Source organism: Ochotona curzoniae, unplaced genomic scaffold (genome assembly GCF_017591425.1).
Source record: "Ochotona curzoniae isolate NIBS_2020 unplaced genomic scaffold, NIBS_Ocur_1.0 contig_66, whole genome shotgun sequence".
NCBI lineage: Eukaryota > Metazoa > Chordata > Mammalia > Lagomorpha > Ochotonidae > Ochotona > Ochotona curzoniae.
Window position 1 is genome coordinate 3,657,411 of NW_024466512.1, and position 13,230 is coordinate 3,670,640.

Here is a 13,230-nt window from a genome sequence, read left to right on the forward strand (position 1 = left end):
ATAGAAAATGGGATTATAAGATAAGCTTAATTTGCTGTAAAAAATATTGAGATCTAAGTATAATTTTTCCCCATAACATGCATTTTTCCACAAACTTGTTTGAGACCTCTTGTATCTCTCTCTCTCTCTCTCACACACACACACACATTCTCACTGTAGGTGCTCCTCTGTGAGTTGGTTAAATTACCCCCAAAAGTCACCCTTTCTCATTATCTGCTCTAAAACAACCTAGATCAAAATTGTGGCATTCAGATTTCCCTCTTAACTCAGAGCCTTTGGGGCTTATCCCAGTGTGTGTGAGTGATGGGGCTGCTGTCACTGGTGTCCACCCCTCCCCAGAACCGGCCAAGGTTGGCTGCTTCTCCTTCCCAAATTGTGGAGAGCCGAAGCAATAATTTTATTTTTTAAGATTTATTTATTTTTATTGGAAAGTCAGATTTAAGAAAAGAGATACAAAAAGATCTTCCATCTGCTGGTCTATTCCCTAGATGGACACAATTGACAGAGCTGAGCTGACCCAAAGCCAGGAGCTTCTTGCAGGTCTTCCATGTGTGCAGGGTCCCAAGGCTTTGAGCCATCTCCGACTGCTCTCCTAGGCCACACGCAGGGAGCTGGATGGGAAGCAGGGCAGCCAGAACATGAATGGGCATCCGTCTGAGATCCCAGCTTGCTCAAGGCAAGGATTTAGCCACTGAGCCATCACTCCAGGCCCTGAAGCAATGATTTAAAGCTACTGCAAGCTACTATTCAAAAAAAGTGAAATGGGGCAGAATTCTCAGCTTTAAGGAAAAATGTTTGTTTTCTGACATCAAATATAATCAAGCTAATAATAAAAGTAATGACAATTACATGAAGAAAATATTTACATATACTCTTGGCATCATTTCCCCCCCATGCATTTTTACAAAAGCATAAGACTATCAGGCTCTTTTATTACATTCTGTCCCATCATGAACATTTCATGCATAATTTGTTATCTTTGTTTTAAATTTCCCTACAATATAAGATCCTGTTGTGCACATCATGGTTTTAAGTATGCACTGCTTAAAAAAAAAAAAAGAAAATTTGATTCTCAATGGTTGCTAGGAACTGGGGAGTAAGGAATGTGGAGTTCCTGTTTCATGGGTGTGGAGCTTTAGTTCTACAGTCTGGAAAGAATTCTTGAAATCACTAGAGGTGATGGTTGCACAACATGATGAGTTGAACTGCACACTTGGTCAAGATGGCAGCTTTTGTGTTATGCATGTTTAATTGCCACCACCACAACCAACATAAATTGGAAAAAATGAATTGTCACTGGCTGCTCATTGCTGTACATTACAAGGCATTGAATCTTTAGTTTTCAACAAAATGCATGGGAAACCAAAACTTACACCATGGAAAGTGAGAATTTTTCCACCTAACTCAGAACTCTCCCCCCTGTGGCTGTGTGCCAGAGTGAGCCCCTTTGTCTGAAGCTACACTCACACGGAGGAGGCAGGGTCGCCAGTTGGCAGGTTACCTGGTGACGGGTCTGAACCCCGTTCCCCACCTCCAGGTCAGCTGTTGATGTGTCTTCACCAACACCAACCACCCCAGGCAGGTGGGCAGGTTATCTGGTGATGGGTCTTAACCCCGTTCCCCACCTTCATGTCAGCTGTTGATGTGTCTTCACCACCACCAACCACCCCAGGCAGGTGGGCAGGTTACCTGGTCATGGGTCTTTCCTCCGCCCACCCCCAGATAGGTAGGTAGGTAGGTTAAATGCGACAGTCATGGGCATCACTGAGCAGGGTATCCAGCACAGAGGTGTGGCCAAGGAATGCAGAGTCATGGGTGGCAGAGTGGCCGTGGGGGAGGAGGAGCCATCCTGCAGAGGAAACCGGGCTGACCAGGTCGTGTAGATGTGAGCATGAAGCGCAGGAAGAGAGGGGCCCTTGCTGCTTTGGCTCAGCGGCTCAGTTCTCCGGCCAGCCTTTGCATATCTCTTTCTGACTCAATTTGCAAAATGCTGCCCTTTGTAATATACCTTCAGGCATAAATAGGAAGTTAAAAATTGTCAGTAAAAATATAACATGACTAAAGCAGTTACCTGGACTACAAAACTGTGGTGCAACACAGAGAAGACATCAGTATCCTAAAGCAGCATCTACGAGAGAGGAAACACAGTGATTTGCCACCTGCCGATGCTTGGGCCATGTGCGCCTCAATGCCCCAGCGAGCACGGAGCCAGCTCCTCCCTGTCGCCCGCCTGACCTCAGAAGCTCTGTCAATCCTGGAAGGTTTTCTTATTTTCCAATCAGATCTTACATCGGTTAACTTTATTTTAGATGAAAGACACCCCTTTCCAAAGATACATTTGGTTAGCCCAGTGTGAAAGGCAGATGACTTCTCACCTCAAAATAGCTTAATTTGCAAAGATATTTGATGTAAAAGATGGGATTACTTTGAGAATTTGCCCAGCTAAAAGTAGCATGCTTGTGTGGAGCTTCAAATAGCACCTCTTCCTCCTCTTGCCTGTCTCAGCTTCCCAGACCTAGAGGACAACACATACACAGACCGAATTTTATTCTAAGTTTTCTAGTCAATGTCATGACCTTTGGAAGTCCCTTAGAAGGGGACTGTGTTTGGACACTGAAGTTTCAAAGAGATAATTAGGGCATTAGGGTGATCCTAGCCCTGTCTAAAGACCTCCTTGTAACAACCGGCAGTTAGGACACAGGCAGGTGCAGGTGGAAGAACACATGATGAGATGGGGACAGATCCATCTGCAGGACAGCACCTTCACAAGCTGCGTCTAGCACTGTAAGACACTGTGTCACTTGGTTAAGCCATGGACTGTGATCCTTTGTTGAAGCAGCCCAACAAACCAACATTGGACCTTGTCTTCATTTAATGGGTCTCAAGGAGAAAACAGAACTTGAGGACCAGCCTTCCATCGCAGGAAAACCATGAATATGAAGAACAAAAGTCCACAGGGTCAGTGTGGTGGCTTAGCAAGCTGATCCTTTACCTGTGGTGCCAAAATCCCATCTGGGCAATCATTTGTGTCTCAGCTGCTCCAGTTCTGATCCAGCTTCTTGCTGATGGTCTGGGAAAGTAGCAGTGGATGGTCCAAAGCCTTGGGCCATTGCATTCACATGGGAAACCCAGAAGAAACTTCTAGCTCCCAGTTTCAGAATGGCCTAACTCTGACTATTGCGATCATTTGGAGAGTAAATCAGATGAAAGATTGTTTTCTCCATGTCTCCTCTTTCTATACCTCTAATATTCAGGTTAAATTTATTTTAACCACAGAAAAACATGTAAAAGAGTCTAGTGGTGTCTTTTCAATGTCTTTCCCTTTGTTATTTGGGGCTTTTGTCTAAGCTAACTGGAAACACTGGAATTACCCCATCCTGGTAACCCTGAGCATCTCCTTGCCGCAGCCTCCAGGCTGTTGGCTGTAGGGGCCATGAATGCCAGTGTGCCACGCAGGTGCCTGACACGGGTGGATGTGCTCAGGTTTCTGTGGGGTTTGGTCATGAGGCCAATGGCTTGGCCGTAACTACATCTCAATGCACTAAACATGTACTGAGTTATTTCTCTCTACACTGCGCAGAAAAAGTCAGGTGCATACGTCCCAGTGCTATCACTTAGAAGCAGGCACCCCCATGCCTGGGTAGGCTGATTCTATCAACCTGCCGCTTTTCCGTGAGTGGTCCCAAGAGCAGTTGCTGCAGTGAGGAGACCTCCATCTCTGTCCACCGTCCCTTTGATCTCCACACCTCGCCTGTGAGAAGACAATCGTTTTCCGAGGATGCGAGCTGCTGCCAGCGAAAGCAGTAGCGGCACTCTGACATGGGCAGGGAGCTTCAGAAATGAGGCCACATGCACACTGTCATTTGTTTCTGATGGAGTCACAGTGACACCTGCCAGGCCAGGCCCTGGGAATGAGGTGGTCCCAGGTCCCTTGTCCCACCCTCTGGGCCTTTGGGGGTTTTTCTGAGGGACACCCGTGGCCAGTACAGCTCCAGCCTCTGCTCCAGCTCAGGCTGCGTTGACAAAGTCAGGGTCTTTTCTGTCCCTGTTCCAGGAGAGCATGACAAGCACTCATTCCAGTCTACACATCAAGGCCGAGGCTCTGATGGGATTCTGAGCCCCAAGGGCAGGTTGATACCACACATAACAGCAACAGAAAACCTGGACTCCCCGCAGGCCCCACCTGCAGATTCTCCTCTGCCACCCCTCACCCTTGGTCCTGGAGCTGTTCTGGGAACCCCAGCTCAGGATGGGCCTTGGGGACCCCGAGTGTGACCTGCCTCTTCCCAGTGTATCTGTGTGGAGGAGCTGTGAGGAGCAGATTGAAAATACAGACCCTGGGCCTTCTCCCCTTAGATCCTGATTGCTTAAAGGGTTCAGGGGGAGAGGAAACTAGAAGCAGGCAGTCACTGGTCCAAGCTCTGGAAGACCCGCTCTGTGAAATGACACCGATGCTGCTGCTTTTCCAAGAGGGGTATTTGGATTCTTCTCCAGTGACCAGCATGTAGGGAGCCCCTGCTGGGTGTGACTGGCACCTTGTAGAATGCCTGGGAGCAATCATGATCAGAACTCAATGTTACTACAGTGGGCGGGACTTGCTTCCAAGTCAAAGGTGCACCCAGTACACTTCAGGTCTGTCAGCCACAGCCATGAAAGAAGGGGCGGCAGGGAGTCATGGCATTGGCCACTTGCTGCACTCACATCGGAAGATGAACCAACACAGATACCTGGGCCCACACCCAGGCCCCAGGGCTGTTAATGCTGTTCGGGTAGGCAGCAGGGCATTTACAAGCTGCCTGGTAACTGAGAGCCCACAAGGCTGCAGCAGGGCTCCAGATGGAAACTGAGGCCCTGGAAAGTTCTGGGAGCAAGCCATGAAGCTAGAAGAGAAGGCTGGGCAAGCAGCTCTCAACTCCAGGCTTCCGCACAGCCACCTGTTTCTTCAGAATGATGTAGCCAGGGAGATTTTGATTTTAAAGAAATCAATGTGCATTTCAAGATGGCTGTCTTCCTCATTTCTGCTTCTTTTTGCCTGACTCCTGGGGACTGACTGTAACTTCCCAGCGTGTGGCAGGTGATGGAGATTGCCAGCCAATCAAGCTGGCCACCTCCCCACTTGGCCATGAGAACGTGAGGAGAATGAGATCACACGTGCTGGGCATCCTGCCACCAGGTGACTGGGCAGGATTAAATGTCCAGATTGAAGAGAGCACCTAGTTCCTGCAGAAATGAGGATCAGTCCTGCCCTGCTCCGCCCCTGTCGATCACATCCGGGGAAGAGCAAACTCTGGGCTGGCAGCCTGTGCCGGCCCTCGGCGTTTCGAAAAGGGCCACAGTCGCCCTGCTCTCTGCTACCCAACATGTACCCCTCCCAGGATCCCCAGGTCAGACTCACAGGTGTGTGGTTTAAATGCAGATGCCTGGGCCACACCCCAATGCACAGAGCAGGTGTGTGTAGATTCCAGGGCAGCTGCACCTGTGGGTGTTTGAGAGCTGCCGTGTCACGGAGGCCTTCAGGCTCCCAGGTACAGACTCAGCTAACAGTAGGGCTGAGGAGCAGCCAGCTAGGTTCTGGCTTCTGGATGGTTCCCAGCCAGGTTTGCTTGAAGCACGCACATAGTAGCAAACGTCAGAGTGGTGCCTGGGACCCTGAGCCCTCCCCAGGTGCTGCGGGTAGGAGAGCCTTCCCTGACCTGTTCTGCATTGCACAAACCCCAAACCTCCTCTCATTCTCATCCTGGGAGACACTTCTCAAAACCCATCACACATCATTTGGGACATGCTAGTGACTTACTGTAAGTGCCACCTGCCAATGAGCATCATTTCCCAATACTGTGTTACACGACTAAACATTGAAATGCAGCAAAAAAATCCACCTGTGCCTTGATCCCAGCCCCTCACTCCCACCTCATCCTGAGTGCCACTCTGCTCCTTCAGCTAAGTGGCTCCCATGGTTTCACTCTCTGCATTTTTACTTCTGCGATGCCAAGTGACAGGAAGCCAAACTCACACAGGGGTAGAATATGAGGGGGCTTGGAGCCTGCCGTGGGGAGGGGGTTTCATGACGACTGTCGCTGAGCAGAAGCTGACTCCTCGCCCACACTAAATGCACCCAGGTCCCAGCACCCCTTCCCTCCTGATGCAGTGTGAGTATGGATCTGAAACCTGGGTGATTAGAGGTGACTGGGCAGGGCAGATGACCTCCACAGGCGTGGCTGCCACTTGGCATGTGAGGAGCAGGTGCAGTGCTGCGGCCAGGCTCGTGCTGGGTTTCCTGCCTTCCAGACACTCAGGGATGGTACCAGGTGCACAGGACCGCAGCTTGGGTGCGTGATCTTGAACTGAGTTCCCACTGCTGCTGGAAGAATAACCAGCATCTTATTTCATTTCCAGGGGACTCCTGTGTCGCCACACACAGAGATGATGTCATCCCTAGTCGTCCCACAGCTGCTGCATGAGAGGGACTCTGCCGAGAGTGGGACCACAATGGCCCTGCCGCGCACCATCGCCCAGCCACACGCGTCCCCCAGGAAGCCAACTTCCGCAAACCAAGATGGCAGCTGTCAGCACAGGGTGTTTGCATTGTTGCCTAGCAGCACAGGAACTGTGGCTCCACTAGAGGAGCCAGGACATGGGACAGAACTGTCCCCTAGGGCGGGTAGCCCAGTTGGTGATCCCCACAAGGGTTTTGCCTCCATCACGATCACAGCCAGACGTGTGAGCTCCCCAGCCAGCACCCTGCCATGGGGGACTGTCGGGAACCCCCTGTGTCCCAGGTGCAGGATGGAGGATCCCTCGGCTCTGGCCAGTGGGTCCCGTCCGTCTTGTCACCAAAGGCCTTTGGGTTGCCCAGAGTTCTCCCGAAATGGCTCGGTGGTGAGGCTGAGGGTTCCTGAGGTCCAGACGCGGCTGTGTGAGAGACGTGACTACTGGGTCACCAGTGTGGATGACAAGAACAGTTTTTCTGCCAGAGCCCCACCATCTGGCCAGGGCCCTCTAGTGTTCAGTTCCTGTGTCCACCTCAGGGTGTCTCAGCAGTGTCCAAATTCCATCTACTACCTGGACAAATCTCTCTTTGTTCCCATCCAGCAACCTCCAGCCGCCAGCCCCCAGCTGCACAGGTCAGTCCTGTCGCTGAACCTCAACTGTAGTTCGCATGGGCTGACAGCAGATGGAGTAGACGGGCTAGCGAATGGAGAGCCAAGGCGACGAGCCCAGAGCGTCCCAAGCCCACGAGGGACTCCAGCTTCACAAGAATGCCACCCGAAGCGAAAGCCATCACTGGGACAGGTGCATTTGGGGGCAGGCACGTGTCCTTGGAGAGGCTTTCTGCCCCTGGAAAGGCCAGAATTCTCAGGGGTACACATGGACCAGGTCACCGTTGGCAAAGGAGACGAGGAGCTCAGCCCTCACCAGCACACCCGTGGTCATGCCGGTCAGCTGTCCATCCACATCCCAGGCTGGAGCTACACAGCAGGTGAGTGGTGCTTCTGCCTCGGGGGGCACATCCCTGGGCATGCCCACTGTGCCGCTGGCACGTGGGCATTTTCCCTGTTTGTTCCAAGAGATGTTCTTTGGTCAGGGGACTTTGAGCTGCTTACTCACAGTTGGCAGGCGATAGTTGGGGTTGCTGTGTGCAGGGTCAGTTTCCTTGGCCAAGATTTTACACGTCGTGAGAAGCCTTCCCCCAGACCATGTGTGCGGAGCAGGAAGAGAGCCTGGTCAGCGAGGACTAGGTCCCTGCTGGGTTCCCAAGCCAGTCGAGAACGGGAGGTTCCTCCCCACCACTTCTCAGATGTTTGTCTCTGGAGCAGGAAAAAAAAAAAGCCTATTTGGGAGTGATCAGAAGATAGCACTTTTCACATTCCATCATGCAGTTGATATTTCTGAGTTGCTTAGTCAGTACAGGCACCAAGCAGATGCCTGATCATGGCCTTGGACAGGATTTTCTTAGGCCAACTGTAATTCTGCAGCAAAAGCCTGATGTGTCTCGGCACAGCCCCAGGTCCCAGAGAATCACTCGTGGGGCACTTGAATGGCTCCGGGTCACGAGGCCTGACTGTGCCTTCGAAGCCTTAGGAGATGCTGGTCTCCCATATTCTAGCGTGTGTGTGTGTGTGTGTGTGTGTTTGAGAGAGAGGAGAGAACAAACAGTAATTATGGCACACTTTCTAAGTGAGATGAGCCAGGGACTGTCCGGGCCAGGCAGGAGAAGCCCACGTGATCCCGTCTTCCTGGGTGACATGGCCAGGATTTCTTGCTGTCTCGCCGAGACCAGAGGCCAGGCAGAATTCCCACGTGGGCAGCCCCTCGGGAGAGCCCAGGAGGAAGGGAAGCGTGCTGTCGATGGAGAAAGAGGCCAGATTTGTTTCCCTCTCTGGGTAAATTTCTGGTTTTCAGCTGTATTTCTGTGTGAGGCTTTGGTTTATGAATCACTGACTTGTCACTTGGGGAGAATGTTTAAAGATAATAGTAGTAAAATTGAAAATGCAGCATATGCCTAATAATTTTATGGTGTGATTTTTGTTCATTAAGGCTTTATTAATTAATAAAAAAACGACTATAAAACATTTAAAACTATAAAGTGCATAGAAATGTTAAATGATATAATTAATTTTAATGAATGGGTAGATAGACACATTGAATGCTCTGAGGATTTTAAGTCAGTTTTGACGCGGCTCGCGGATTGATTGAGCCGCGGAGGTGCCTGAGTCGGAGTGCCTCACTGCAGGAAGGACGTTGTTGCAGCCCTTGGCATCGCAGGGATGAGCACCCTTCAGTGCTTAGAGAAACTGCTCAGGCCAAGCATTTCATCTTCCTGGTTGATGAAGGTTCCGGAGATCCACACCTTCGTACTGGGCTCTCTGTGTGTAAAACGACAGTTCAAATTTACAACACTGATCAACAAAAGATTTTTGTTGTTGTTGTTTGTTTTTAAAAACGTTATTTGAATGTTTTAGAGAGGATGCAAGGGAGAGACAGACTCACACAGAGACATTCCATTTGCTGATTCACTCCGTAAATGGCCTTAGTGGCTAAGGCTGGCCAGGCTGAAGTTCACAGTTTCTTCCGAGTCTGTCACGTGGCTGACAGGGGCCCGAGAGCTTTTTGCTGTCACAGGCCTTTAGCAGGGCAACCGGAACCTGCAGCATCCAGGAAGCTGGTGTTACAGGCAGGGGCTTCACCCACTGCACCGCAGTGCTAGTCCCTTAACAAAAATATTTAAAAATAGCTAGAGTCAGGTCTCCAGCAGTCTTGTCCAAGGAAAGGAGCGAGAGCAGAGAAGACACTGCTAGCTTGCTTCTGGCCTTGTCATTGAGAACCTTCTTGACTCTGGCTTTGTGAGCTGATTGGTCCAGTCGGGCATTTTCTTAGGCAGCCCTTCCCGGGGCTGACATCCTTCAGAATAACCCCAAATCCCAAAGATTTGTAAATGGCAAGCTTGAGTGCCTTCTGGTCACTTGGCCTGGTGCCGCCGTTGGAGGCAAGAATCACAGAGACCAGGGTGCTCACAGGGGCCTGTGGGAAATGCCCGTCTGCTCTTTTCTTTCTTTCTTTCTTTCTTTCTTTCTTTTTTCTTAATTTGTAATTTTTATTGTTTTTTGATACAATTTAGTTGGCAGTGGGCTCTCTTCTCGCTCTCCCCACCCTCTCCCCAAATTCGCTCCCCTCCCCTCTGTTCTCTCTAGAATCATAATGTGTGTCCATCATGAATTTTCCCAAGTCCATCATGCTTCCACTGGAGTATCTCCCAGCCGTGTAGAAGAATAACTTTTCGTTGTAGGTTAATTTGTATATCTGGAGCCCTAATATAGGTACAGTGAGGATTAGGCCTTCGTTGTTTATGGGCCGTACCAGTAACAGTTATATGTGGACAGTGACAATCACAGATGGTTATAAACAATCCACCTCTTGTGGATGGTTAATTAGTGAATTGCGTCACAAGTTCTTGTTACATTAGGTACAAGTAAGTATGAAGTAACATTAACACAGTAAGATTCACATATGGTATCTCTAGATTTGATATTATATTATATTATATTATATCATATTATATTATATTACATTACATTATATTATATTATATTATATCATACATATGATATCTAACCTTTTGGGATTTGCTCATTTCTCTTAGCATTATGGTCTCTAGTTTGGCCCATTTGGCCACAAAGTAATACATTTTATTTTTTTTAATCGCTGGGTGGTATTCCACAGTGTAGATGAACCAGAGTTTCTTTATCCGATCCTCTGTTGATGGGCATTTAGGTTGCTTCCAAGTTCTTGTGATTGTTGGTTGTGCTGCAGTAAACATTGGGGTGCATGTTGCTTTGTCTTTCAGATATGTTCCTAGGAGTGAAATTGCTGGGTTATACGATAGGTGAATGTTTAATTGCCTGAGTGTTCTCCATACTGACTTCCACAGAGGCTGCGCTAGCCTGCATTCCCACCAGCAGTGGAGTAGGGCTCCCTTTTCTCCACAGCCTCGCCAGCACGTGTTGTTGGTAGTTTTCTGTATATGAGCATTTCCCTCATTGTTGTTTTTATTTGAGTTTCTCTTATTGCCAGAGAGCTTGAGCATTTTTTCATGTGTTTGTTAGCCATTTGAATTTGCTCCTTTGTAAAGTGTCTATCCATTTCCTGACTGGTTTGTTTGTTTTGATGTTATTGTTCTAAAGCTCACTGTATATTCTGGAAATTAGCCCTTTGTCTTCTGTGTAATGTGCAAAAATCTTCTCCCATTCTGTTGGTTTCTTATTTGTTTTGTTGACTGTTTCCTTTGCTGTGCAGTAACTTCTTAGCTTAATGCAATCCCATTTGTTTATTTTGGTCTTGACTTCTTTTGCTTTTGGTGTTTTTTTCTAAGATGTTTTTGCCCACTCCTACGTCTTGCAGAATATGTCCAACTTTTTCTTATAAAAGTTTGATGGTCTCTGGGTGTAGGCTTAGATCTTTAATCCATTTAGATTTGGTTTTTGTGTGTGGTGAAAGGTGTGGGTCTTCTTGTTTCTACATGCTATTAGCCAGTTGTCCCAACAGCATCTGTTGAAGAGACCTTCCTTTTTCCCCGGATTGTTTTCTGTTTTCTTGTCAAGGATTACGTAGTTGTGCATGTGTGGGCTCCCTTCTGGACTTTCTATTTCTTTCCCATTGATCTGCCTCCCAGTTCCTGTACCAGTACCAGGCTGTTTTGATCACCACTGCCCTGTAATATGTCTGGAGATCTGGGATTGTGATCCCTCCTGCTAGCTTCTTATTCTTCAGCATAGTTCTGGCTATTCGTGGTTTTTTGTGTTTCCAGATGAACATTTGGATCATTTTTTCCAGTTCTGTGGAGTATGTTCTTGGTATTTTAATTTGAGTCGCGTTGAATGCATATATTGCTTTTGATAATATAGCCATTTTGATTATGTCTACTCTGCCCATCCAGGAACATGGTATTTCTCTCCATTTTTTTAAGTCTTTTTCTATTTCCTATTTTAATGTTTTGCAGTTTTCCTCGTATAGGTCTCCCACATCATTCATTAGGTTTATTCCGAGGTATTTCATTTTCTGCTCTGTTATTTTGAAGGGCACCATGCTGGTTGGCTCTTCTTCAGCTGTGGGGTTGTTTGCATATACTATGCTGTTGATTTCTTTTCATTTATCTTACATCCTGCCACTTTGCTGAACTCTCGTATTAGTTGTAGGAGTCTCTTTATCGAGTCTCCTGGTTCTCTTATGTATAGGATCATGTCATCAACAAACAAAGACGGTTTGATTTGATTTCCTCCTTTCCCATTTGAATTCCTTTGATTCCTTTTTCTTGTCTAATAGCATTTGCAAGTACTTCCAGTATTATATTAAATAGTAGTGGTGATAGTGGACCGCCTTGTCTGTTTCCAGATCTTAGTGGAAAGGCTTACAGTCTTTCCCCATTCAATATGATGCCGGCCTTGGGTTTTTCATATGTTGCTTTAATTATGTTATGGATTGTTCCCTCTATGCCTACTTTATTAGTGTTTTTAACATGAAGTGGTGTTGGATTTTGTCAAAAGCTTTTTCTGCTTCTATTGAGACTATCATATGATTCTTGTTCTTGAGTTTTTTGATATGTTGTATCTCATGTATAGCTTTACGTATGTTGAACCATCCCTGCATTCCCAGGATGAATCCCACTTGGTCTGGGTGAATGATCTGTCTGATGTGTTTTTGTATTCTGTTGGCTGGTATTTTGTTGAGGATCTTAGCATCGATGTTCATTAGGGATATCGATCTGTGGTTTTCTTTCTCTGTTTTTGGTATTAACATAATGCTGGCTTCATAGAATGAGTTTGGAAGAATTGCTTCCCCTTCTGATGATCTGAAGAGTTTGTGGAGGATTGGGGTCAGTTCTGCTTGGGATGCTTTGTAGAATTCTGCAGTGAAACTGTCTGGGTCTGGACTTTGCTTTGTTGGAAGGGTTTTGATTACTGATTCAATTTCTGCCTCTGATATTGGTTTGTTTAGGCTTTCCGTTGCTTCTTGGCTAAGTTTTGGTAGTTGGTGTCAATCCAGAAACCCCTCCATTTCTTGGATGTCTTCTGATTTGTTGGCATATTGTTGTGTGTAGTAACTTGTAATTATTCTTTGTATGTTTTCAGTGTCCGTTGTGATGTTCCCTCTTTCATCTTTGATGCTATTAATTCTCGTTTTCTCTCACTTTTGTTTTGTCAGCTGGGTCAGTGGGATGTCTATTTTGTTTATTTTTTCATAGAACCAACTTTTTGAGTCACTGATTTTTTGTATGGCTTTTTTTAGTCTCTGTGTGGTTAATTTCTTCCATTATTTTGATAATTTCAAGTTTTGTGTTATTTTGAGACTTGTTTTGTTATTGATTTTCTAAATCCTTCAGGTGTATACTGAGCTGATACATCTGTTGTCACTCCTGTTTCTTGTCAGGGGCTCCAATTGCAATAAATTTACCTCTTGAAACTGCCTTGGCAGTAGTCCACAAATTTTGGTATGTTGCACTTGAGTTTTCATTGGTTTCAAGGAATTATTTTATTTCTTCTTTAATTTCTTCTCTGACCCATTGTTTGTTTAGGAGTGTGTTGTTCGTTCAACGTCCAAGAGTTTACATATTTTCTAGGGTGTTTTGACTTTTTGATTCCCAATTTTATTCCATGATGGTCTGAAAATGCATAGGATGATTTCTATTTTCCTGAATTCAGTAAGACTTTTTTTGTGCCATATCATGTGGTCGATCCA

General features: G+C 47.0%; 1 protein-coding gene across 2 annotated transcripts in view; it reads left to right on the forward strand.

Moving 5' to 3' along the window:
- The window catches only part of CUNH10orf90 (chromosome unknown C10orf90 homolog), a 179,883-nt gene that overhangs the window by 110,713 nt on the left and 55,940 nt on the right, over positions 1-13,230 (forward strand). For both annotated transcript variants that reach the window (XM_040991737.1, XM_040991738.1), the window contains exon 4: positions 6,394-7,477. In XM_040991737.1, the coding sequence (XP_040847671.1) occupies positions 6,394-7,477 (1,084 nt within the window). The remainder of the gene's footprint in view (positions 1-6,393; positions 7,478-13,230) is intronic.